The sequence below is a fragment of the Canis lupus genome, chromosome 1, assembly GCF_003254725.2.
Source record: "Canis lupus dingo isolate Sandy chromosome 1, ASM325472v2, whole genome shotgun sequence".
In the NCBI taxonomy this organism is placed as follows: Eukaryota; Metazoa; Chordata; class Mammalia; order Carnivora; family Canidae; genus Canis; species Canis lupus.
The window spans coordinates 21,954,897-21,982,838 of record NC_064243.1 but is presented as its reverse complement, the minus strand read 5'-3'; the positions used below and the strand labels follow the sequence as shown (position 1 = coordinate 21,982,838).

Genomic DNA, 27,942 nt, shown 5'->3' with positions numbered 1-27,942 from the left:
TTCAATGTTTGTATTTAAATCACTAAAGAATGCCAACTTCCATTTCACAAAGTCTATGTTTTAGTCAAAAGTTTCTTCATTAACTTACTCTTAACAGATTATATATAGAGATAATAAATATATTGATATACAGAGATATATAGAGACAGATAATATATAAAGATAATCCATATATAGGGATAATAACTTTTACGAATATTTGGTATTTGCGATCAACAAAGTTGAAAAAAAGGTTAGGTCAAAATACATATTCTTTTTAAAATGATATATGCCATGCTATATGTAGATTGACAATTAAAAAATTCATCAAAAATTGTCTAAAGGAAAACCTCATTCAATTTTCTAGTAGTAGAACTTAAATTTTAAAAGCATGTTCATTTTCAAAAGATCTAGTTTCTATGAATTATTTGAATTCTTCACTTTCTAATCTTAATGTTACCCCTAGAATTGTTTTAGTATACATTTTAAGGCTGACTGGCCATGATTACATTCTGGTAAAAACCCTAAGTAGTCAGCCTTGTTTTCTAAGACAAAGCAACATTATTTTTTCTTCTATCAGTTCCATTGTTCCTCAATCTCCAGCTTAAAAAAAAATAAAAAAAAAATAAAAAAAATAAAAAATAAATAAATAAAAAATAAAAATAAAAAAAATCAATTTCCAAAGGTTTTTATTTTTATTTATTTATTTATTTTTATTTATTTATTTTTAAAATATTTTATTTATTTGTTCATGATAGAGAGAGAGAGAGAGAGAGGCAGACAGAGGCCAAAGCAGGCTCTATGCAGGAAGCCTGATGAGGGACTCGATCCCGGGTCTCCAGGATCACACCCTGGGCTGAAGGTGGTGCTAAACCTGCTGAGCCACCCGGGCTGCCCTATTTTTTTTTTTTTTTAAAGTAATTTTCTTTTATGCCAACTTTTCCAAGCCAAGGGACAAGAAAATATTTTTCATTTTATATCAGCTAGTAATAATGCCTCATTTCATGAAAATATTACTCATAATATAACATTGTCTGCCATATTTAGTATCATTAATGAAAAGAAAATCAGATAGTGATTATTGGTATTGCACATATAGCTTTAACTTACTTTTTTAAATGGTATAATTCAATTTATAAGCATGTTTCATGAACATCTGCTATGTTCCTAATACTGTTCCCTGTCATCTGAGGCATGCTGGAAAAGCATATGTGTGTAATGAAATAACAGCACTTATGGATCTCAGAAGTTTCTTGAGGAAGCAAATATCCTAAATGTGTAACAATAATAATAAAACAAGTAGAGTAAGAGAACTTGTAACAAGTTGTTAAGTGAAATATTACCATCTCAATCATGGATTTACCGTTACCTGTGATGGCTGAGGCATAGTGTCTAGTTATTTTTGTATGCCTAAATCACATTGTGTGTCTGCCTCCTCAAATACGTGCTGTATTTCAAACACAACTGTCTCAGCCCCTTGTTTGTCTTCATTCCTCTTCGCTCAGAAAGTAACCTGAGTATCTGTGCAGAGGGCCTCACTGGATGCTGGTCTCTGTAAACATTTACTTTGCTTAGAAGTTAGCATAAATGATGATAAAACTAAATGCCTGACTGAATAAAGCACACTGCAAGTTAGTACTGCTGTCTCCTATAAGTTATCTTTTCCCCAGAAAATACAATTAGAGTCTTTCTACTTTAGTAACATGAAGGAGCTTTGAATTTTTTTCATTAAGGGCAGTGATAATGGCCTGAGAATTTTAACCGTACTTTGACCTTTACTAACAGCACTGTTTTATTAAATCACTTCTGTTCTTGCCACTGTATGGAGAAGAATTCTTTCCTTTGCAAGCCATTGTTTACTTGAATAGTGACCTGATTCTGTTTTGTTGAGAATTGCTTTGGATAATTCACCTCTTACTCACTAGATAGGTAGACAGAAACAAATCAGTCTAGGATAAACAGTACATTCAGAATATCCTTTAGATGTGCAAAAACAGTTAGCCAATTCCTTCAATTCATTTAGATTAAAAATACTGTGTAGCTCACTTACTGTCTTTATTACAGACATTAGGATAAATAAATTATGTTTTCATGACTAATAGGTACTGATGTGAATTTTATCTTCTGCTGTTAACACAAAATGCCATTTCGGCAATTTAAAAATATGTCTAGGATAAGAAACACTTCATTTTCTTCAGTATTGCTCAGTAGTATACCAGTTGCTAAGAATATGGAACATCCTAGAGATCTTGTGCTTCATTTCCCCTCCTCTCCTCTTGCTCTTCTCTTCCCTTTCTCCCTTCTCTCCCCTTTTCTTCCCCTTCCTCTGCTTTCCCCACCTGCTGAGCCTACTATTCTTTGTTTTTAGAGAAAGTTTGAAGGCTAATTTTATTATTTGGCTAGAATTACAGAATTTAGAGGCAAGGGGTTGGGGGAGGGACATTTCTATCTTGATTTCTTTCCCTGACAAAAAATGATCTTATCTTTTGAAAATGTGTCTCATCTGGGTATGTGTTTGGTTGCTCCTTTTATCACTGTTTTTCCAAATATGATATAGTAATTGTACACTAAAATTACATAGCTTTTATACAAATTGAATTTCAAGTTTTCCATAATATTTGAAAATATCAACTATTATAAAAACTGTATTCTCAAGGAATAAACACTAATGGAAAATATGTCTGAAATATAAATCAGACAGCAACTGTTTCTAAAAATGCATACATTTTGTAGTAATCATTTAAAGAGATCAACAGTCCAAGATCCAGTTTATGAAATAATCACCCAGAATAGAAAAGCTTGATTTATAGGAAGGTTTATGTCCCCTGATTATATCTTCCTTTTGCTAAACTCTTTCTTCTTCCCCCTGCCTTTATGGTATATAATTTCTCCACTGTATTATCAGCCAGATTTAAGCCCCTGCCTGCTTAAGACTTGTCTAATCTTTTCATACCACATGTGGAGAGTTTTTGAATTATTATTTGGGGTCCTTTAAGATGCTATGCTGTTAAGGCAGTTTAATCGTGAAGGATCCTAAAATGAACCACATACTGGCTGGAGGTTTCAGTTAGAATAGGAAGCCTATTTGCTAGACCACAACCCAATTATCCACAAAACCCTTTTATATTTGAGTTATGAGTAATATTATTAGTCCATTATATTGACACTGAAAAGATGAGTGAAAGCTATCCCCCAAGTTGAGTCACTTTAGAAAATAGTATCTAGAGGAATAGGCATATTTGCTTTGTTCCTCCTTCCCTGGAGGAAGGGAAGGGATCTATATCTATATAAATATATAGATATATAAATATATAAAAATATATAAATATAAATATTATATAAATATAGATATATATTTATATAGATATAGATATTCATTCATGCATTCATTCTAATAGGGCTCTGCTTGTATAATTGTTATGGAGGGAACCTGATAAATCCCTGAACATTATCTGTCCAAACATTACTACCTGCATCCAAGGTCAAGTTTCTTAGTACTTGAGACTTCAGTTTCCCCAACTATAGATTGAAGATATGATTTATTCCTCCTCTTCCTAGGTTGTGAAGAAAAAATGTGATAACATGTGGAAAGCTCCCGAGTCTTACCTGGCATCTAGTAGCCAGTCAATAGAAAAAAACTCCATGCCCCCACAGGATCAAATGGAAACATAATCCCAATTGCCTTGCACTTACAAAGTGGGACACTCTTTAGGTAATAAGGCTAATATAATACCTTATTGATGGTTTGGTACTGGCTAGATTACTATACAATCAGCCATTTATATATTTTATTACTTTTCTGCTAATTATCCTCTGCCTATAATTAATCAGGCTATTATAGACTGATTTGACCTTTAATTTTGCCTAATATACATCTTTGCCTCCCTAACTAAATTTTGAGATCTTTCGATCAGAAAATACTCTATTATCCCATAAAATGTGTCATTTTATCAATAGCTGGCTGCTTAAAATTTGCTGGTAGAATCTGATACATACTTAATATATGGCTGAGATATTAAATATCAATTATGTTTGTTTCGTCATGCTTCTATAAATTAAGTAAATCATATTTCTGTCTAGCTCATTTATTTTACCATGTGAGCTGGGTTTTGATTATTAACTGCACTGTATGGTGATTTGAATGAATATCTGGGATGACTGTGGTAGCAAAGTTGACCATAAACCAAAGAACAGTTGTCCAGTTGCATAGTCACCTGCATGACTGTAGTTTAATTATAGAAAGAAATAATGAGGGACGCGTGGGTAGCTCAGGGCGTGATCCTGGGGTCCTGGGATCGAGTCCCACATCGGGCTCCTTGATGGAGCCTGCTTCTCCCTCTGCCTGTGTCTCTGCCTCTCTCTTTCTGTGTCTCTCATGAATAAATAAATAAAATCTTAAAAAAGAGAGAAAGAACTATAAGCACGGACATTCCATCTTTTCTTGGTAGCATACAAATGCTAATGCAATTTAAAATGTCTCTCATTGCAAAACATGCTTTTAGGCATACAAATACAAGATGAAAGACATTAAAGGCTTATGATTTGGCATCCTTAGCAACAGAAGACTTAAGGAATCCATTTGGATTTAATGGTCAATTAGGTCAGATATTATATCTCTTATAATGAAATATATTAGTGAAAGAATTAGAGGTAGGCTTGGGAGGATGGTTTATTTAATCACAATAGAAGAGTTCAAAGCAAATAAGAGTCACTCTAGTTCATTCATTCATTTATTCAGTCAAAACTGATTCTTTTGTGCTAAGTTCTAGACCTTCATTGTCTAGTACAGTAACTATTAGTCACATGTGTTTCTTTAAGTTTAGATGCATTGAAGTAAAATAAAATTCAAAATTCAGGCACATTAGCTATACTTCAGCTATTAGCACTTAAAATTTAAATAAAGTTGAAAACTAAAAATTCAATTCTTGAGCCTCATTAGCCACATTTCAATGGTTTATATATGACTATTGGCTACCACATGGGATGGCACAGAGAAATTTCCATTACTACTTTACTTTAAAGTACTTAAAGTAAAAGTTAAAGTACTACTTTAAGCAGTACCTTAAAAACATTTAACAGATTAGTCCTCTTTGAATGTTGAAAGTTAGGTATGCATTGAATTAATTCAGGATATTTATTTTTTAAGAATTTCATTTAAATTCAATTAGCCAAAATATAGTCATCATTCATTTCAGATGTAGTTCAGTAATTTATCAGTTGCGTGTAACATCCAATGCTCATCACATCATGTGATGCCAGCCCACAAAATCTAGATCTGAACATATTCTCTGGCTAGTTACCTAAGTTCTTTAAATATTTTCTCAGGTTAAAAACATTAAGTATCTTTCAAAGTGCAGTTAAAGATTAAAGACAAAGATTACCTCTTGCTTGAGTTCAACAGTGGAGCAGCCTAAATTCCATTCATTCAAAAGGCTCACTGTTATTTTATTTTACTCTGAGCACAAAGCATATCTCAAGACTTTCCATTGTATAACCAAACATCTAGAGAAGCTATCTGCTTTGTGAGAAATTATATAGAAATTATAATATCTACATATAATATAGAGAACTATATAGAGTATGAAGGAAGAGGACATAGAAATATAATAATAATAATAATAATGAGAAGTTTTTGAGAAGAATGGGTATCTATCCTGGGATAAAGAGATTTCCCCTAAAGACAGATTGATTTTGGGTTTAATTGCCTAGTATGGTTATGGATCCTTCTAAAAATGGAAGTAGGTTGCTTGCTAAACTGAATTAGAGCAAACTGGAGCTTAAGCATCTTTAGGAATATTGTCATCATGCCGGGGCAGCCTAATAAAACTGTATTCCAAAGATAAAGCAACTGAGATGAGCTTTCTTATGGAACTCCTTCAGTTATATCTGATTCTATGATGAACTGGTAAATATGGCTAGTGAAAAATAAAGACAGAAGAGTATGCTATTTTTACACAGCTGTATTTGTACCTTCTCTCAACTTAAGAAGCTCTTTTCATCTATGAAGTTTATAAAACCATTTATTGAGTACCTACTATGTGTCGAGACCTCTATAAGGTGCTGGGGATGGAAAGTAAAGTAAGGGGGCACTTAGGTGGCTCAGTAGTTAAGCATCTGCATTTGGTTCAGGTCCTGATCCCAGGGTCCTGGAAATCACGCCCGGCATTAGTCTCCCTGCTCAGCAGAGAGCCTGCTTCTCCCTCTCCCCTTGCTCCTACCCGCTCCCTGCCCCCTGGCTCATGTTCTCATTCTCTCTCTCTCAATTAAATAAATAAATACAATATTTTAAAAAAAAGTAAAATAAGATGGGAAAAATAATATAAAAAAAATCAGGGATGAAATTTTTGATGAAAATATATCTGTAATATACATTATTCTAAATCATACTGTGGAATCAAATCATTTCCTCTTTTCTTAAACCTAAAGTTATAGTTACAAGGTATGAGTGTATAAGTACTATATAATTTAAGGCACATATATGTTATGTTATAACATATAACACATAATGTGTAACATATGTGATATATAACACAACACATATATGTTGTGTTTTAGAGTGCAGTATTATTGTGTTTTAGAAAGGATCACGTCAAGAAATTTATAGTTGACTAACCTGTTACAATTCCAACCAAAATTAAGTCGCTTCTCTATTTTATGGATTCTTTTAGCTGTAGCTTGTATTCCCTATATAATATGTAATAAGTCTTATACACTACACAAAAGGGCAATAATGGGACTATTGTTCTCTAACTCCAATGTTTCTGCATTATTATATTGTTTTAATAAAGATATTTCTACTTTGTAGGAAGATACCTAGGGAAAAGACACTCATAAGAGGACCCTAGTCTGTGGGAACTTCTGTTTCAGTCCAATCTTCCCACCTTGGGAAGCCCCAAATCATATCCAATATAGAGGTGGAGTTGGGCCAGAATTTCTGATTATAGGAAATTGGACAGGTACAAAGGATTGCCATGGTTAAAATTAAAAGGTTTTTAAGGTGATGACACAAAATTACTGGGTTAGATTGTAGCTGTTAAAATCAGAGTCAAGATGTTGCCCATCAGTGTTCAGGAGGAAACGATCATAGGAGTTTTATCAACTGAAAGTTCAACAACCGAACTCTGAGCCCACAGTTAATTTAAGTAACTTGTGAATTACCACCTTCTTTTAATCTATAATTGGTGTTCCAGGTCTTCCAAATGGAAGGAGAGTGAAAGATGGCTAAGAACAATGATTCAGAAGTCAGACTGACTTTGAATTCTGGATTTTTCACTCAGTAGGTAACTAGGATAAGCTAGTTCTGGCAAACCTCAGTTTTCCTCAGATGTAAAAGAGAGAGACACCTTGCAGGAATGTCAAAAAGCTTAAAAGAAAATCTGCAAAATGGGTCACAATACACTTTCAAAGGATTATTCAGAAGATTAAGCGAGATGATTAGTGTTAAATAATGAGCCACATTAATGGTAGCTCTTATAATCATGCATTCCTCCACTGCTGGATTCTAATTATTCCCATGTAATCGTGTTCCTTAATGTTGCACATAATTTGTTCATTTCTATCTCTGTGATTTTCATGTGTATTTGAAATGATTTCTTTTTTTCTTTAGGCTATTTCGTAAGTCCCTTCTATTTCTATTTTAAGATTTTACTTAAAATTTCTAAGAGCAGAAAGCCTGCTCTGGCTAAGTCACCCCATGAATCGGTCTCTTATCTTGAACAACCTCATTTTTCACTCTCCAAACTTGCTTGAATTCTATCATGCCATTCATTCATTCATTCATTCATTCATTCAACAACTATTCATTGTGTGCCCCCCAATGTGTTTCCCAGTACTGTGTCCCTGTGTTTCCCAGTACTGGGAATTCAACAGTAAAAAAGAAAGGAAAAATACTTATCCTCATGAGGTATTTATTTTAGTGTTAGGGAGGTACAATATGCAAACAGAAATAAAGCATGCAAAAAAATAAAACAGCTTATGAGGGTAGAGAATGAGGAAGATAGAGATGCTTCTAGAAAGGAAGGTCAGTAGGGAAAGCCTTTCTGGAGAAGGGGCATTTAAGGGGACATCTGAGTGAATTTGGACAGGTGCCAGCAATGACCTTAGGTGGAGACATTTCAGGCAGACAGTAGCAGGTGCCACATCCCTGGTGGGGAAGCACAAGAATACCATCACGCTGCAGGAGAGCAAGGGAGAGGGAGAGTGGGAGACAGGGGTTGATGAGTGGCAGGGCCCAGCAAGCAAAAGCATTGGAAGCCACAGTAAAGGAAGGTAGATTTAATCTTTAGTGCAGAGGCATCTGTGTAGAAGGGAGTAACATAATCTAATTTTCATTTTTAAACTGAGAGTGAGACCAGAGAGGAGGCTAATGTAGTAGTTTAGTCAAGAGATGTTGGTAGCTCAAGTTTTGGTTTTAGAATTCAGGACACCTTTGGAAAGTAGGGACAAGACTTGGTACAGGATGTGGGATGGGAGAAAAGACAGGAAGCAAATTTACCCTTAGGTTTTAGCGAGGTGAATCATGGGGCCACTTATTAGAATCAGGAGACTGGGGAAGGAGCTGGCTTGGAGGCTATGTGAGACAAATCAAGGATTATTTATTGACACATTAGGTTTGAATATTAAATGCATGCAGGTTTTATTTTCTAATTAGACTGCATCTGAAGAAGGTGCCTAGTATTTTGAATATAAAAATAAGAGAAGATGCCACATACTGCAAGGCCAATGGCCAAGTGCAATATGGTATTTAGCTTCTAATAGTGGCAGAGCTGATCAATTGTTGGGAAGAAAATGTGGAAAAATTCTCCATGTTGTAAACTGTAAATCATCAGCACCCAAACGTCCCCAATGTATGCACTACAAGGATATGCACACCGCCATGCCAACAGACATTCATAAACCTGTCCGTCCTATAGAAGCTTCCTTCTTAGAAATCCTCCCTACAGACCAGTGAAGTAAAACCTGATGCGGCTGCTACCAGCAAGAAGTGCCTGAAAGGAGCCTCTGATCTATAGTCCAATCTCCCAGCTGCCAAGATTTTCTGAGGAACTGATCCAAAAGGGGCAAGTTACTGCCAAAATGAACGTTATCGAGAACCAGCTTGTTTTCTGATGTGTACTTTGCTTGTGTTCACTAAATAAGAGATTGAATTCTAATGTGATGTCTGTTCACAGAAGTCCTGAGGTTGAATCACCTGAAACTGTGTTGGAATTTTACCAGCAGAAGCTAGGTTTAGGCCCAAGTGGAGGACCGGAATTAAGAAGGAATTCCTTTGGTCTTCCAGCATCCCTTTTCTTTATCCTTTTCTCCATCCAGAAAGGTCTTATAGCCCTCATTACCTCAGAGCACCCAAAGTCTAAAACACTTGCCCAATGATCTGAAATATAATGTTGAATCCACACAGTAGCTTTGACATAGTTGATCCCAATGATGGAGTTTTGCAAAGGGTAAACTTTGGAATCCAGAGAGTTGAGACCTGCCCCAGGATTTTCATGTTCAACAACCCTGGTAGCAAATTGTGTGTTTGGTTTATGTTTTCTGAAAATGGATACAATATGAAGCCAATAAGCAAAAGACGTGGGTTCAAGGTTGAGGTGTTCTCTGTATCTTGTATATGTTTGAGAAAAATCACTTACTGTATTTTTTTTTTTAAGTAGGCTTCATGCCCAACATGGAGCCCACTTTGAGTCTTGAACTCATGACCCTGAGATCAAGACTTGAGCTGATCAGAGTCAGCTGTTTAACCAACCACCTCAACTACCCAGGCACCCCATCACTTACTTTTCTGATTCTCAATTTATTTTCATAAAATAGGGATCGTATTGGATGTATGACTTTCCTAGGCCTACATTTACAACGTGCCACAAATTAGGTGGTTTAAGGTAACAGAAATTTATTCTCTGACAGTTCTGGAGAAATGTGAAATAAAGGTGCGAGCAGAGCCAGGCTCCCTCTGTAAGTCCTAGAGAAAAATCTTTCCTAGTTGCTGGCTGTTTCTGGGAGGCTATCTCCCATGTCCATGTCTCTGTGTCTCTTTGCTTCTTTTTAAAAAATATTTATTTATTTATTCATGAGAGACACACACACACACACAGAGGCAGAGACACAGGCAGAGGGAGAAGTAGGCTCCATGCAGGGAGCCCGAGGTGGGACTCGATCCTGGGACCCCAGGGTCACGCCCTGGGCTGAAGGCAGACACTCAACTGCTGAGCCACTCAGGCGAACCTCTTTGCTTCTTTTTATAAGAACACTTGTCATATTGGATTTAAAGCCTACCCCAACACCGTAGGACTTCATTTAATTGAACTGATTGTATTTGCAAAGGCCTTTCTGGGTACACATGAATTTTCAGGGGATACCATCCAATCTAGTACATATGCACTGCCCTACAAATCACAGAGATTTTTAATAAGATTCCAAGTAATCTGAATGAGGACTGAGCAAACTCTGAAGCATGTATATACACATTTTTTAATTAAGAAGCAACCACTTCATTTTAAAAATAATCTCAGTCATTGTCTCTCCAGCAGAGGAGTACTACGAAACGTCCTAGTTTCCTTAAAATCATACTTGACTATGCTCCTACCTTCTGCCTTTCTCCAGAATTCTAATCCTGCTTGTAGGCTGTAGGACGTACTGTCTTCTGAATATTAAGGTCCGCAAACTGCGCAGGTGGCCCTAGAGGGACTCACAAGCGAAAGGAATCATCTGGATGACAAAGTTTGCAGAAGCTGCCAGTAGAACGGGTACCAAGTGCATGCTCAGATTCTCATTGTTGATCATCAGTTTATTTGCTCCGGAATAGTGATGGCAACGTGTTGACTCTAACTTTAACAGCTACAACCTAGCAGTAATTGTGTGTCATCACCTTAAAATCTGACAAGTTCAGTCCATAGCAATCTCCCGCACCTGTGAAATACCCTGTAAGCAAGAATTCTGGCCCAACCCAACTCCCATGATAGAAAGCATAAAATTAATAGTGTCAAAATTAACACTGTCAGAGCTCAGATTTGAACCTAGCATAACATTCCTACCCCAATGCTAATGCACGCACGTGTGTGTGTGTAAACTAAGATTAGTTATGATCATTTCAAGGAAATAGAAAAAGAAATTAATTGAAAGTTAACTACATTCTAACAGTTCCTTAATGAGTAAAAATTCCTGTTACTTCAGAACACATAGCCATGACAGGATAATGTGTTTGTTTTTTTTTTTAATTCCAAAATTATTGTGTTTAAGCCACTCTGAATGAGTTCTTCTAACTCTACTGCTGAGGAAATGCTAAATATATAAATTTTACTTACTTCCTGTTATAAATCACTTGCTTGATCTTAACCCTCAGTCTGCTGTCTTAATCTTATCCCACAACCTTGCAAGGAAATAAAAAATAATTATTATTACTTCCATTTTTCAGTGGGCTGGCTGGCTTATAGTTCATGCAAGCTCTTCACAAAAAGACTTAAGATTCCCAGAAATAACTTGCTGCTAGTTCTGGTGTTGTGTTTCATCATTTAATATATTTAACTCCAAATAAAAATGTATTAACATATTTAACATATAACTGATTTATTTTAGATTATACCAATAGCTTGATTAATTTTATCACTTTGTATGTGATTTGTTCTATATCCTCCTTACAACTTAATGTTCTTACAGTAATTTTGCCACTCTCATTGGAAATATTGTTTTCCCCTATTTCAATCCATGAATTCTTAAATTAGCTTAGTAGCACTCCTCTATCTGCCACGTTCTGTGTAGTAGCTACTAGCCGTAAGTGGCTGTTGAGCACTTGAACTATGGCTTGGCCAAATTGAGGTGTAAATGTTAAAGACTTAGTATGGGAAAAAAAAAAAAGAAAAAAAAACAGAAAATAATATGTTAGCAAATCTTTTATTGATTATAGTTTGAAATGATGATATTTTAGATATATCGGGTTAAACATGTATTATTAAAATTAATTTTACTCATTACATTTTACTTTTTTAATGTGGCTACTAGAAAGTTAAAGTTAGTATGAGCATCCATGGCTCACATTATATCTATAGTGAACAGTGATGACCTGGATGTTTACACTCTTCTGTCTTATACCCAACAAGCAGGAAGTCAAGAAGATTGCCAGTCTGACATTAAATTGAGTTTGAGAGTCACTGAAATGCAGTGGTTAAATGTAACCCTTCTCGGAGAAGTATTTCTTAAGTCTCACCTAAATAGTATTCGTATTTAACCATTATTTTCCTTATTTGATTCCATATTAATGGACATCATAATCAATAGCCTTTGAATGTTTCAGTCAAAGGCTTTTTTTTTTTTTTTTTTCCCCTACTGGCCTGACACTTTCTGGCACCAATGAAAATAAAAGCAAAGGAAGTGGGCTTGGGGAAAGAAAGGAAGCCTTTGATGCAGAGCAGCGCACCAGTGTCCCTGTGTTCAGTTCTACTTAGAGTCGTCCAACTTCTGTGAGATGATTTACTGCTGAAGCCTATTTGTCTTCCCGCTGCTATCTCTGAGCAAGCCTAAATCTTCCATGTGGTTAATAAACTTCTTATCTTTTGAATACTGAAAATAAAATAAACTTAATCCTCAGGGTGGTTCAGTCAGCAGACCGGGAGCCTTTTAGATGCTTCTTAGAGATAGCGGACAACCAGGTTTCCTGCCCTGCGCGATTATCAATCTTCCTCTTGCATGCATGTATGTGTAAGGGTGTTAAAGGTGCTCCTCAGTGATAAATGTCAGTGGAATCGCAAAGTGAATATTAATTTCAGCATTGTCAAGGTCAGATGTGTATCCAGGTTCATTGTTATTGGAATTTTTATTGTTGCCGCTGTTAGGAAAGATATTTCACCTTGGGCTCTTTTTTGCAAGAGTCAGGAGAAAAAGGGAGCAAAATTTCTTTTTTTTTTTTTTACGATTTTATTTATTTATTTATTTATTTATTTATTTATTTATTTATTTATTCATGAGAGACCCAGAGAGAGAGAGAGAGAGAGAGGCAGAGAGACACAAGCAGAGGAAGAAGCAGGCCTCATGCAGGGAGCCCGATGTGGGACTCGATCCCAGGTCTCCAGGATCACGCCCTGGGCCAAAGGCAGGTGCTCAACTGCTGAGCCACCCAGGTGTCCCAGGAACAAAATTTCTTAACATACATATACATTACTCAGAGAAAAGTGCCTTGGCACATCCGGATCTGTTAATTGGGGTAATTATTTTGAGTGCCGTAAGTAAGATCAAAGTGTGGGTGTTGAGGAACTAAGTAAGTTGGGAACAGAACAAACAAATGATCACAAAATCTTGAGACTAGAAGATAGTCCTGAAAAGTGGCTATGTGTGTGGAAAAAGGAAGAAAGAAAGCAGGATAAATAAATAAATTAGGGGAAAAAGTCTGTGATGAGGCCATTCATTGAAATAGAGTATGGGGACACCTGGGTGTCTAATTTTAGTCTTGTATTAACTATTTTAGTGAACAACACCAGAAACATCCAACTATTCAAGTCAGAAGTACAGAAGTCATTCCTGGTGCTTCCTTCCATCTCCCCGCCCTGTCTCCAATAATTAAATGCTGGTAGTTTGATCTTATAGACAGCTCTTGAATCCCTCCCCACTGCCATTCTTCTAATTGGAGCTGTTAACCACTCTCTTCTGTGCTATAGAATATTCTCCAACTGGGCTCCCAATCCCCACATTCACCCTCTTCAGCTCACTCTTTATATAACTGAGTACAAAATGCTTAAACTCCTCAATTCCTTTCTGATTCTTAGCATAAAAGATCAAAATCTTCCCACAGCCTTTAAGATCCCATCTGGTCTCATCCCAGCAATCTCTCTCATCTCATCTGAATCCCTCTTCTCCTGGCTTCTTGTCCTGCAACCTTAGAATGGCAAATCCTATGGAAGTTTTCACTTTTTACCTTTTCAGTTCTTCCAGTGCCTGGCACACTGTAAAAAATTACTCAATACTTATTGAGCAGTTCCTTTTTGCCAGATGCTATTCATATTTTACTTATTATGAATCTCCACAACAAACTCATGGGTTAAGTATTAGTATTAACCCCATTTTTAAGATAAGGATAATTAAACTCAGATTTTTTTTTTAAGATTTCACTTAAAATCTTTAAAAGCCATCCAGCCGTCCCTAAACTTAGAGATATTAAATAGCTTGATCCAGGCACCTAGCCTGAGCAAAGGTACTAGATTTCAACCCAGAGTCTTCCATTCTGGAGTCCATACTCTTTACTGTTAATCTCTTTCACCAAAGCATATTAGATGGGATCCGTTGGCATTGCCTGCATCAGAGAAGCCCAGATCTCTGTGAAACCTATGTGTTAGGAGACTAGAGCTCTAAATTTCTTCTTTAACTTACGGTCCCTCCCTAAAGAGCCAGTTTACCCAAAGCAGTTCCTTACCTTTTAAAGCCTAGAAATAGATAAACAATAAATTTCTTCCCCCAAAGAGATAATATATTTTTTTTAAGATAGGATCTTTTTGTCGTAATGTAGAGAAACCTACTCACTTGACTCTCTGAAAAAGATTGCCACTTCCTTCTTCTCTAATAAATGGCAGCAGGGAACTTTTATAAAAGCAATCTATACAAGTCATTTATTGCTCTATTAAAACTACAAACATCAAATATTGATTCTTCCCATACTGACCATAATACAAACCAACTTTGAGAAAGGTTGCTGGGATTTAGTTACATTATCACCATGGGAAACACTCTGGGTTGCACATAAGCTGAAGACACCTGCTTCTCTGATGCATATCTATTTATAGAGAACTGACATTTTTGCGTGCAGAAATACAATCCTGAATTATATGTGAGTCTCAAATAGCAAGCAAGAGGTCTGTGCATGCCCTTACTAGGAATTTCTGCTTGCGGATCTTCTGTAAGAATTAAACATAAATTTGTGGTTTGTATAATAACAATAAAAGTAACTCTATGTGGAGCATATGTGAGGAGGTTGAAAGGCTTACCTTTAATGTGTTATGACACCGCAGGCAAATCTCCACTGTCTTATCAGACACTCTCGAGGCCACGTTTGATTTGTAGACATTATCCTGATGCATAGGACTCATGCTATACCTTATACGACTCTAGAATGTTATGTTTCCTTTTTTCCCTGTCGCATTAGTCATTTCCCCATGGACTTCCAAAAGTCTTGAGAAGAAGAAGAAGAGCAATATCCCTTCTTCCAATTGTCGGATGAGGGAACCAAACTATGGAAAAGTTCAAGGGCCTTGAGTCTGGGTAACAGCAATATTAACTACCATGTTATCTGGAACACTTGCTTCTCTATATAGTCTCACATAATCCTAGTTTAATCCTAGATGCTTTTCACTTTTCCATTATTTTTATTTTTATTTTTATTTTTAATTTTTATTTTTACTTTTTTAATAAATTTATTTTTATTGGTGTCCAATTTGCCAACATATAGAATAACACCCAGGGCTCATCCCGTCAAGTGTCCCCCTCAGTGCCCATCACCCAGTCACCCCCACCCCCCCCCGCCCACTTCCCCTTCCCCCACCCCTAGTTCGTTTTCCATTATTTTTATTTAGAATGTCTTCAAAGTTCCTGACAACTCTTTGGAAAATAACTTGATTTTTTTTTCTTTTTTTTTCTGAGCACTCATTCTCAAACTGAAATTTTAGAGACAAACATTCTTAAAAAAATGGACAAATTTTGAAACTTTCCTCAGGTATCTTAAGACACATCATATTTTCTTAAAACTGGTAGAATGTCATTTGATTTGCTGATAATGTTAACAAAATAGAAAAACAATTTAATAATTGATAATTCCGTGCTTCTGGTTGTTTCCCTGATATGAGATCATTTGTGTCATTTTAATTTAGTTCACTTTGGATTTTTTTTTTAAGATTTTATTTATTTATTAATGAGAGACACAGAGGGAGAAGCAGGCTCCCTGCGGGGAACCCGATGCAGGGAAACCCGATGCGGGACTCCATCCCAGGATGCTGGGATCACACCCTGAGCCGAAGGCAGAGACACTCAACCACTGAGCCACTGGGGTGCCCCTCTTTTTAAAAATATTTTATTTATTTATTTGAGTGAGAGAGAGTGAGCAAGTACAAGTGGTGGAGGGGCAGAGGGAGAAGAAGAAGCACACTCCCACTGAGCAAGGAGTCCAATGCAGGGCTGGACCCCAGGACTCCAGGATCATGACCTAAACCTAAGGCAGACGCTCAACCACTGAGCCACCCAGACACCCCACTTTGGAATTCTTCTCATTATCTTTACTTAGAGGCCTCATCATCAGAAGCCTTCCCCAAGCTGTATAGCAGTTTTTCTATTTACCAGCTTGTAAATTCTATTTCGAAAAAGCTAATTTCAAGGCCATTACCCATCAAACTCATTTACACTCATGTATACTGACTCATCGGATTCTTCACACCTGAACTTCCTTGTCCTTCTTTTCTCCATCATTGCAATTATTTTTTTTTAAATTAATTAATTTGAGAGAGAGCAAGAACCAAGAGAGCAAGTGCATGCCCTTGTGACCTTGAAGGGGGTACTGGCGAGGGACAGAGGGAAAGTAGACTCCCCACTGAGCTTGGAGCCCTAGCTGGAATTGATCCCTTGCCCCTGAGATCATGATCTGAGTGGAAATCAAAAGTCTGCACCCAGCTGACTGAGCTACCCAGGCATCCCCTTCAGTGCAATTCTTAATTGTCCTTCAAGAAATATTCTTGACCAAATTCCCATAACCATCCCTAATTACTGTATACTTCATCCATAGATATATGTTTAGAAAATATACTCCATTGTCTATGCAGAGAGGTTTTAATCTGGTTATATAGAGTCTGTTGTTCAGATCTAGGTGTTTCCTGTATGTGTGTGTTTTCTCTGTCCTGCTAAATTCCTGGAAAAAAAAAAAAAAAAACCTACCTTGGTCAAATATTTCACAATATTGGAAGTAGTACTGTATCCTAAACACACAAAAAGTATGATTAGACTTTAAAATCAGCTGGCACTTCTATCTAAAAGGGAATGTTATGTATTGGAAAGTAACCAAACTTGAGCTATTCTGGAAAAAAACATTATAAGGAGGAAAAATGTCAGTGTGATTAAGTTTATATTACATCTAGCCTTTAGTAATATAGAAACTTAAACACATTTGGCTAAAAATTTAAGTTTTTAACTTCAATATTTGGTACCTTGTAAGCAATTTCTCTAGATCATAATAACAATTACTTTTGACAAGACTTAGAAATCTCTGCTTTAAACGATTTGAGACCTCAATCATGCAGTCAGCATCTACATTCTCCATTACATTTTACATTTCTAGGGCTTGCCTGTTTTCTAAAGTGAAGTTCAAAATACTCTGCATACTTCACCAAGACTATTACTACTTGACTATGTCAGGGAAAAGCCAGAGCTATCCCACTGAAAAGACCTTATCTTGAAGTCAATTTCTGAAACTATTTTTATTATTAAACTGCTCCTAGCTCTAGTTCTAGGAAGATTACTTTCAGTACTTTTTTTTTTTTCAGAGAGACTCATTAAAGTTTCTTTCTACTACACTGTCAAAAATATCCATCCTTTGATATATTAGCATATATACGTGTATATATATATGTATATATAAGTAATAGGTAAGTCCTATGTATCACACGTCATATATGTGTATAGTTGTATTTTATCGACATTTCTCTATACACACACAATGACATAGTTGAGTGTATTGTGGGTTAGCAGATGCCACCTATTAAAACCCTAAATAAAACTATCAGGTAATAACCACTTTCTCCAACCGAGTCTAGTTAGACTTCTGTGGTTTTGTAGTAGAAACCTACCCCATAGGTTGTGCTTCCTTCTTGCCAAATTACTGTCATATCTCCTAACTACGTATAGTTCAGTCAAGAAGGGGTTATGTTAATAATTACATTGCCCGCAGGCTTTTTGATGTTACATTCCCTGTACAGAATAGAAACAGATTTCATAGAAATATCGTTAAAGCTGTTAACTACGGGAGGAAAAAAAATCAAAGAGGCAATCAAAGCATGCACTTTATTATCAATAAATGCAAATTGTTTCAGAAGTGGCTTGCATTTGAAACACATTCAGTTAGGAGATCATCAGCAATGGAAGCCACTGTTTAAATAAGAGCTTTGTGGCCTAAATCCATTTAGATCACTACAGACTATTACTTAGATCTGTTGCTATCCATTTTAAACAATGAGCTCAAGAATCATTTTTAAATTAACGAATGAATAAGGAGGTAGAACCATGCTCAGAATTTTGGACTGATTTGAGGACATTTGAATTATAGCTCATTATTTAAATGACAACACGTGATTTTTTTTTCAAATGCACTAGTACTTTAGTTCCATTAAAAAAAAAAGGGATTTGGTAGCTGTTAAATTGATGATTTAGGAACAGTAGGACACATTGTACTACACAGTCATTTTGAAAAGACTTTAAATATTCAAATGTTCAACTACATATTCTCTGACACTAACATTTGTCTTCATTTCGGACTTCCAGCTGAGAAACATCAGTATAATGGTGAAAAGACATCAGCCTCATTCAGTATTATGAAGGCAGTGGCACGTCTTGATCCTTCTAAAGCTTTTCTGTGAAAATTTTATATTTACATTCTTATTTATAAGGGATTATTTTAAACTCCAAAAATATTTTTAGAAGCTTATATTTGATAAATCATAATTTAGAATTTAGTCTGTTTAATACAAATATCAAACTAGAGTAAAGAGACATCAGGAAGATAGACATGTAGATAAATATTGGAATAGAAACAGCAAAAGAAAGGAAGAAAAAGGAAAAAAAGGCATTCATATATGCTCTGACTTCTTGATCAGCAAAAGCTCTAACATCTTGAAAACCTAAAATATTTGATGAATTAAACCAGATGAATTCAAATTCCTTGAATTGCCCATGATTTAACAAATGAAACAGAAGTCTTTCATAAACATGTTTCAGCTTCTGAATTTTACAAAAAATTGAAGATGTCTCTTTAAACTGAAATTATTGCCATATTTTCCATCATAAAGTAATTAGCAATCATTACCAATAAACTGATATTCAAGAATCATTGGTTTGGGTGCTGAGTGGTTTAGAGACTCTTGGTTTCAGCTCAGGTCTCATGGGTCAGAAGATCAAGCCTGCCTGGGGCTCTGAGCTCAGTGGGGAGTCTGCTTGAAGATTCCCACCCCTGTCTGTCGCCCAACTTCTGCATACACACACTCTTTCTCCCTCTCAAACAAATAAATAAATCTTAAAAAAAAAAATCATCGGTTTTCAGAGCCAAAAGAAACCAGAGATATTATCTAATCTATTGGGAGATACCACTTGGTGAATCATAGACACTAATGATGGACACTATGGGCCCTACACCTAAAGAATGTACACAGTACATCCTTGAAAATGTACATACAATTTTAGGGGCTCTACTGACTCCTTGATGCCAATGGCTGGTCTTTATCATAAGTAGAGTAGGGGTAAGAAACTATACCTTCTGAACCTCATCTTAACGAATTATAGCTCGTTAAACTGATACCCTCACCTCTTTCTCTTACCCTCGTGCACAAAGACATATTCTTACATATACAGGACAAAAATACTTTCTGTCTTCAGTATGATTATATATGATAAATGATGTTGTATTAAAGATTCAGTTAACTTTTATATGCCATTTTGGGGGGTTAATATCCAATAAGATTTCATTATAAATGAGTGCTCTGTTATACTATAAATTTATATACATAGTGAGAAATTACTGTCCCCAGTGCAAATAGTGACATGTAATACATCTCATTTACTCCAACATAAGTATTTAATTTGTTCTTAGGTACAGGTGTTATAACGAATTTCTACTGAAACGCAATATTGAAATTTAAAAAGGTGGTTGGTTAAGCTGACATTGATTGATGAGTTACTTGCATAGATTATGCATCTATTCTGAAATCTTGCCGTTCTTTGAAGAAATAGGTAACTCAAATAGAGATGAGGAGAAATTAGATGCAGTTTGCCACAAAATTATTGTCCAACTGAGGGGATCAGTGGGGATTATTAAAGACATCTTGGAAATGATGAGCAGTTAAGGCCATTATGTTTCTTGACTGACATACTAAAATGTAATGAAATGGAAGGCTGAAGCTGTTAACTGTATCGATTTCACATATAATTCCCATTGTGGAACACTTTTTGTCTCCCTTTTTCTCTTTCGCTCCTAATATGCATACAATAAATCACATATGTAAAACTATGTAAGCTATGCTTGAATATATAGGTATAGATCTGAATAAATACACAAATATATACATGCATACCTACACAATTAACGTAAAACACAGTATCTTATCCACAGACCTATGCTCGGGCTAAAATTCAAAAGGGAAATATTAGAGAATTCATGAATTTGAATGTATAGCATATTGTGAAGAAAAACATGTACTAGCTTATGTGACATAGTCTTGACACTAGCTAGGAATAGTGTAAAGAAAAACATCCCATACACAGGCAATATTTTTGGTCTTAGTATATGATGAATGTATGATATGGTATTAATTCTTTGACATTTTAATGTTTATACTTACTTGGAACAACAACCACAATATCATGGTATCTTAATTTTAATACAGGACAATGTTAGAGAAAATCAACTAATGCAATCAGATCATAAAACAAAATATATTTTATTTTATTTATTTTTTAATAAGATTTTATTTATTTATTTATTTATACATGAGAGACACAGAGAGAGAGAGAGAGAGAGAGAGGCAGAGATACAGGCAGAGGGAGAAGCAGGCTCCACGCAGGGAGCCTGACATGGGACTCGATCCCGGGTCTCCAGGATCAGGTCCTGGGCTGAAGGCGGCGCTAAAACTCTGAGACGCCTGGGCTGCCCAACAAAATAGGTTTTAAAACAAAAAGTTGAAGTAGGAAATAATTGAGTGCCAAGATGCATTCCTTTCTCAGAAAAAGACAAGTGGAAACTTTACAACAACAAATAGAATGTTATCATTTGGTCGGAATTGGCTTATACTCCTACTGCTGTTAGTGTACATTCATACTAAATGCTCTGAATGCCCTTTTTTTACTTCTGGTGTCTATTATCTCTGTTTAAGATTCTTATGGAATCCCAAGCACATGTTTTTCCCTGATACTGTCTAATGACCATTAAGAAGGGAGAATAATTCAGTTGTGAACAGACAATCCGAGGAGGCACTACCAGTGTGAACTGAATCCAAATTACTTACCGCCTGATGTTGTCTTATAGGAAACCAAGCTATATAAGCACATAAACAAATTACAGAGTGGGCAAAGTGTACCTAGGATCATGTGCACACAACAGATATGGACACATATACCAGCTTTAGTTCTCATCGGGTATGTTAGGAAAACACTGTTTTCTGATCACTTGTAGTAGCAATCCTGAATTAACAAGATCAAAGGAGTTAGACTATGTAGAGCAGCTGTTTTCATTTTAGGCTTTTTATTTAGGGTAACATTTGATAATTGTATATAAGATATATACATTTGACACACACTTATTGAATATGTTGTATATGCCTAGCATTGTGCATATCCCTGTGGAGACGACAACTGCTCCTATTATATGGGAAACTAAGTAGAGTGTTTTGATCCTTTTCCTTACAAACAGGCTGGACACTAAGCAGCCCTCGCTGGGCTCATCAGGGGAGGAGTGTGGTCTTTCAGTAGTTTTTGTGGGGATGCTGCCTTGAGTTGTAGGCATCTGAGTAGCCTCTCTGTTCTCCCCACGATGCCTGATGGAAGTGGCTATGAGGTTGGCATATGTGATTGCTATATGCTCAAAGAGCCCTAGTCTGGTGGGCTGTGCTCTCTCATCCCCACTATTCTAGGTGGTGCCCTCAGCTTGGCCTTCCAGATTCTCAGGTGGCTTGCTCTTCTTCCAGTTACCACTTTGTGTTCTAGTGGATGAGCAGAAACCTCCCAAATAATGTCTTCCCTTCCTTTCTCCAAGTAAAAGAGACTTGCTCATTCCCTAGGCCTCTTGGAGTCATTCTGCTTTGGGAAAACTTCCTTGAATGTAGAGTGATGGTCTTGAATGTTGGCCATTTTTAAATCTTAGGCTGGGATTCCAGAATGAGCCATGTTTTTATTTTTTTTTTTATTTTTTTTTTAAATTTTTTTATTTATTTATGATAGTCACACAGAGAGAGAGAGAGAGAGAGAGAGAGGCAGAGACATAGGCAGAAGGAGAAGCAGGCTCCATTCACCAGGAGCCCGACATGGGATTCAATCCCGGGTCTCCAGGATCGCGCCCTGGGCCAAAGGCAGGCGCCAAACCGCTGCGCCACCCAGGGATCCCGAGCCATGTTTTTAGTAAGCAGTGCCCTTTCAGTTTAACTAGAGGTGAGCAAGAAGAAACACATTTAGTTAATACTTCATACACCACTGGGCCACAAGGATATGCTCTGTGAAGTTTCAAAATTCTGGTTATGTCACATTCAACATGACATAAGTTAAGGAGGTCACTCCGTCTCAGTTCTCTTGCTCCTTTCTTTGTCTCTATTCCTTGGAAAAATAATAGGTTCCAAATCAGAAAACCTCCTCTCTTAAAATGTTTGCATTGTCATTGTGAATATGTCAGTAATCATAGAAGCATGAAAATTACAGTTTTTTTATTGCTATTCTTTAAAATATTGTACTTTGAAAATCCAGTTGAACAATGTCAGTGGGCAAGTTTTTATTTTGCCTTTTTTCCCCCCATGGAGCAAAATGTTTGCTTCATTATAATACAGTTCTAATTGTATCAATATGAGCTTTGAAACAGGCACGACTCCCTGTTGTTGTATTGTACAGTATTGTCTATTGAAGTCCCCTTTGTGGAATAGGGGATTTTCCATAGAAAAATTACCCCTTCCTGGAAGAGTACCAAGGTGAGGGCACTCTCATTGTCTATCAGAATATAACTTTTTGAGAGCCAGAGTTCTCTCTATGGAAGGAAGGACATAAAAGGAATGGAGAACACAGGAACAAACCCTATAGAGATGGATTGCAATGGGAGATGACTCTGTAGAGTCACGGAAATTGTACATGTGTACCTGTGCATTTCAGTATATGTATGCATGAATGCATTTCTGTATGTACAAGTGTATGCACACTCCTGTTTTTCATTCACTAATACGATCTAGAGGCAAGATACCCAAGTAGCAATGAACACAGCTAAAACCCAGATCTTTGTCTTGAATACCATTCCCCACTAAAAGGGATGAGACATCTCTGGAGAAATGTTTGTTTCCATAACTGAGGCAGGATAAAGGTGAGCCTTGAATATAGTCTGCTAGGAAGATAGGAAGTGCTCCAACAAGTGATGGAGCTTGTTGCAAGGATAGAGGAACCAGCTTAAAGAGGACTTCACTGGCCGAATTTGAGCTGGACAATTTGAACACCAAAAGATTAAGGACAATTGTGAATGATAAACCAAAAAAAAAAAAAAAAAAAAAAAGAAATCCATGTGCCCGTACCACCTATATGGGTTCTTGGGGCACTTGGGTGGCTCAGTAGGTTAAGTATCTAACTTTTGATTTCAGCCCAGGTCATGATCCGGTCTGTGTCCTGTGATCAAGTGCTGCATGGAGCTCTGTGCTCATTGGGGAGTCCACTCGTCACTCTCCCTCTGCTTCCCTCTCCCAAATAAACAAATAAATAAATTAATAATAATGAATGAATAAATAAGATCTTAAAAGAAATGTAGGGGTGCCTAGGTGGGTCAGTCAAGTGAAGCATCTGCCTTCTGCTCAGGTCATGATCCCAGGGTCCTGGAATCAAGCCCTGCATTGGACCTCCTGCTCAGCAGGGAATCTGCTCCTCCCTGCCCATCTTCCTTTCCCCAAGCTCATTGTCTCTCTTGATCTCCCTCAAGCTCTCTCTCTCTCTCTCTCAAATAAATAAATAAAATATATTTTTAAAAGAAATGTGGGTTCTTGCTTATAATAGAGTGTTAAGTGCCAATTTGGAGGAAGTGTTTAAAAAATATTTTGTGACCACCATGCTAAAAATTGACTTATCAAGCTATTAATAGGTATTAATTCTAAGAGATTTTGATAAATAATATTTATATTATTCTGACATAATATCTCCCCACAAATTGCTTATTGGTCATAAGCAGTGGAGCAGAGGTTGGGGTATTGCGGGGAGGGTACAGGGAGACCAGTTAACTCTATGGTGGAGAAATCTGGCAGCGCCTTGACCAAGTATTCAGAACTAACATAACAGGCCAGGGAGGGAGAGAAGGCTTATGCCTCTGGACATGATTCCCTGAGGAGACAGACATCACTCATATTTCATTTCAGTCTAGAATGCATAATCAAAATCCAACATGAAGAAACAAAAGCAAACCCCAAATAAGTAATATTTTATTAATTAAAAAAAAAGACTATAGTCTTCAAAAGTATAAATCACCTAAAAGATAAAGATGGGCTTTGGAACTGTTCCAGCCCAAAGCCAACTAAAAAGATAATGACAGTGAAATGCTAACTTGACCCTAGACCGAATCCTGAACTGGAGAGGGAAATGCTACATAAAGTACATTTTTGGGTCGGGTGACACAACTGGAATGCAGATGAAGATTAGGTAAAAGTATTGTGTTATAGTATGAAATTGCACCGAAGTTAGTGTTATTCATGTACACACTAATGCTTAGGAAATACGCACTGAAGTATTTGGGGGTAGAAAACCATAGTATGTGTAACTTAATCTAAATAGATAGATTCAGATTCTCTATCTCTATATAATAAATACAATAAATGCAATATATATGCATGTATGGAAAAAGATAGGTAATATATGTATATCTAGGTAAAGGGAACATGGGTATTCTATGTACTATTTTCATTCTTAAAATTTTCTGTAGGTTTAAAATGATTTTCAAGTAAGCTTTTAAGAAATTATTAGCAATTATTTGTTAAGGTGAAATAATGTAAATATTAATAATAGGTATGCTCAAGATTTGGGGACTGGTGGGAAAATCTTTGAAGATGACCCAAATGAAGTATATATCAGAAACATGTACATATATATTATTATATATATTTATATATAATATCAGAAAATGTATATAAAATATAAATTTTTCCCCAAATAAATGTGTGAGCAGTGGTGCCTTAAGGAGGCTGGATGCCATGCAATGAATCCTAGAAAATGATCCAGGGACATAGGCACTGCACTGATCTAAACTCTGTCAGCCAGGTTTACAGATTATTTTCCGTGGAACATTCAAACTCACAAAATTCTACTAGAGGCCTAAAATGTGTATCTGTTCAAACCTAGGTAATATTTCTCCCCTACGCTGAGGCAAATGTACAGTGTGTTTAAGTTAAAATTATTATACTTGCAATGATGAAACAATTTTAATTGAGATTATGATTACTAACATGGATACTGGATTTACAATTTACATACCATATATTCAGGTCTATAAATAAAAAGTTTTGCACAAATTAAAAAATTGCAAGTCTGGAATTTGAAGGAGTTTCTTAACTTATGTCATATGCAAGCCTGACCTGATCATATGTTATGCTGTGTATAGTCTTTAATAATTCTGTTTGACGTGAATATCATGTATTTTGCTCAAATATATGATTTGATATACAGACCCCACTTGAGGTGTTAAATATAACACTGCACATGTACCACATTATCTTCCTAAAATCTGAAAATTTCTATGTCTCAAAATTTATCTGGACACAAGTGTTTTGGTTAAGCAATTGTGGTCCGGTGCTATATAATTTCTTTAATAAACACAATACTTATTCTTGATTAAGTAAAGTAGCAGTTATGAGAGAAAATGGAATACTAGAAAGTTAAATTGAAAATTAAATGCCGAAATTAATTTAAAGGACACAGGATTGGTCAAGATTTAAAAATGCTGACATAAATAAAGATGTTGTAAGTTATCCATAGCCGTGCTGTTTATTTAAATTATAAGTAGAATCATGATGTACAAGTATTTTGATTGTATTTTCTCATTTTCCTTCTGTGGTTATTGGTCATACACAAAGGCATACTGGCATAGTGGAAAGCTTTCCATACTAAAAATTTGGACTAAGAATTCTCCTCTTTTTCTGTCATTTTCCAAGTCATTTACATTCCCTGACCAGTTTCCTCCACTGTAAAATGAAACGGGTAACTTAAGATTAATTTGTCCTCTCCTGAATTTCATAATGAAATGATTCTAAAATTCATTACCTTATATTTACGTTTTATTTCTTATCCCATTTTGTTCTAAAAATAGTGCATGGGGCTATAATATCCTTAAGCTGTAAAAGATGTATTTTGTTTATTTTGCAAAAGAGAACCCTCTGAGACTAACCAATTTCTTTTGTACACAGTACAAGTTCCAGGGCCAGTAGAAAACCTGCATGCCGTATCTACCTCACCTACCTCAATTCTTATTACCTGGGAACCCCCTGCCTATGCAAACGGTCCAGTCCAAGGGTACAGATTATTCTGCACTGAGGTGTCCACGGGAAAAGAACAGGTAGGCAAGGGAATGGGCCCAATGCTGCCACCTATTGGATAGTTCTAGGACCAGAGCCATAGGAGAAGATCTACAGACTCTTGGTACAGTCCAGTCCAGCATCTTAATTGGATAGCTAATTACTTTTAAAGTACTGGTTATTAGAAGCGATAAACAATTTAATTTAATTCTGATTGTAAGAGAAGCAAATGGGCAATGAGGTGAAGTCACTGTAAAATACGGATTTTATTTATTTATTTATTTATTTATTTATTTATTTATTTATTTATTTTTTGTTGTCTAAGTAGATAGTGGCCCGGGCGGGTGTAGCCACATTTACATGAACTCATCTGGTCCTAGAAAACATTTTGAGTCCTTATCTTAAGAATGATTTATCTTTTGTTCAATGACCTCAGTCAAGTTACATTTTTTGTTCTTATATATTTGAGTTATTTCTGTCTTCTCCTCACCATCAGGTTGTAGTCACCTGTAGTCATTTTTCATTGTTTTTCAGGAAACCTCTCTCCAGAAGGCTACTTGCTTCCTTCTTACATTTTGTGGTTTGCACAGACCCCTAAAAATAGGACAATTAGATTTTCAGATAAATAAGTATTGAAGGGGAGACACATGAGACTCAGCAATTCTGTTTTGTGACATGTATCTGACTATTGAGACGTTTACTTCCAGATTCTCAATCTCATGTGGAAAAAGATATATAGACAGTGCGTAGCTAAGTAAGAAAAACCAAGAGCCCACCTTGGGATAGTAGAGTTCTTAGAATGTCTTATGAAGCCTGCCAAGCATACTGTGGTCTTCATGCATCCACACAAACTGCATGATAGAGATTTTACTTAAAAAAAAAAAATGTTTTGCAAAAATCCTTTTCAGAAATCGTTTGAGCCCTAAGTTATGTTGCACAAGAGGAATTACTAAGATCTCTTATATAATCATTCATCCCGGGTTTTTGTTGTTGTTGTTGTTGTTGTTGTTGATTTGCTGTCTTCATGCTATTTAGCTCTTGCTTTCATCCTTCTTTGCAACACATTTTTGGCTTCTCCAATAATGCATTTCACCTACCCACTTAAATAAATTCAGAAATGATGTTACCTGAGACAAATATGAGTGTGAGCATCATTGTGGAGAGTAAAATAATAGGTCTTCTAGAACAAACTGGCTCTGATTTCTCAATGACCTTCACCTCCAGTACCTCATTTCTGCAGCTGTGAAGTGCTGAAAACGGTTCCAACCCACCTCACAGCACTGTAGGAGAGAAAGATTGTGGCAAAGTATCTGTCAGTTTCAAGAACTGGGGGTATATTTCAGCAAGTGAGGGAAGAAATCTACTGTTTTGTAGTGAATTATTCCATTTCGGGTAGAGGAGCAAGTCTCTCTTCCCATGGATTCACAGGCTGCCCTGTGCCTGTCAGAGTTTCGGTGTGGGTGGAATACCTCACGCCATTCGATGTATTGGGTGGCATTAAACACATTGG

General features: G+C 36.2%; 1 protein-coding gene across 5 annotated transcripts in view; it reads left to right on the top strand.

Annotated features, from left to right (window-relative positions):
* Nucleotides 1-27,942, top strand: part of DCC (DCC netrin 1 receptor) — a 1,086,886-nt gene that overhangs the window by 772,692 nt on the left and 286,252 nt on the right. For all 5 annotated transcript variants that reach the window (XM_035700550.2, XM_035700549.2, XM_025422244.3 and 2 more), the window contains one exon: nucleotides 26,325-26,473. In XM_035700550.2, the coding sequence (XP_035556443.1) occupies nucleotides 26,325-26,473 (149 nt within the window). The remainder of the gene's footprint in view (nucleotides 1-26,324; nucleotides 26,474-27,942) is intronic.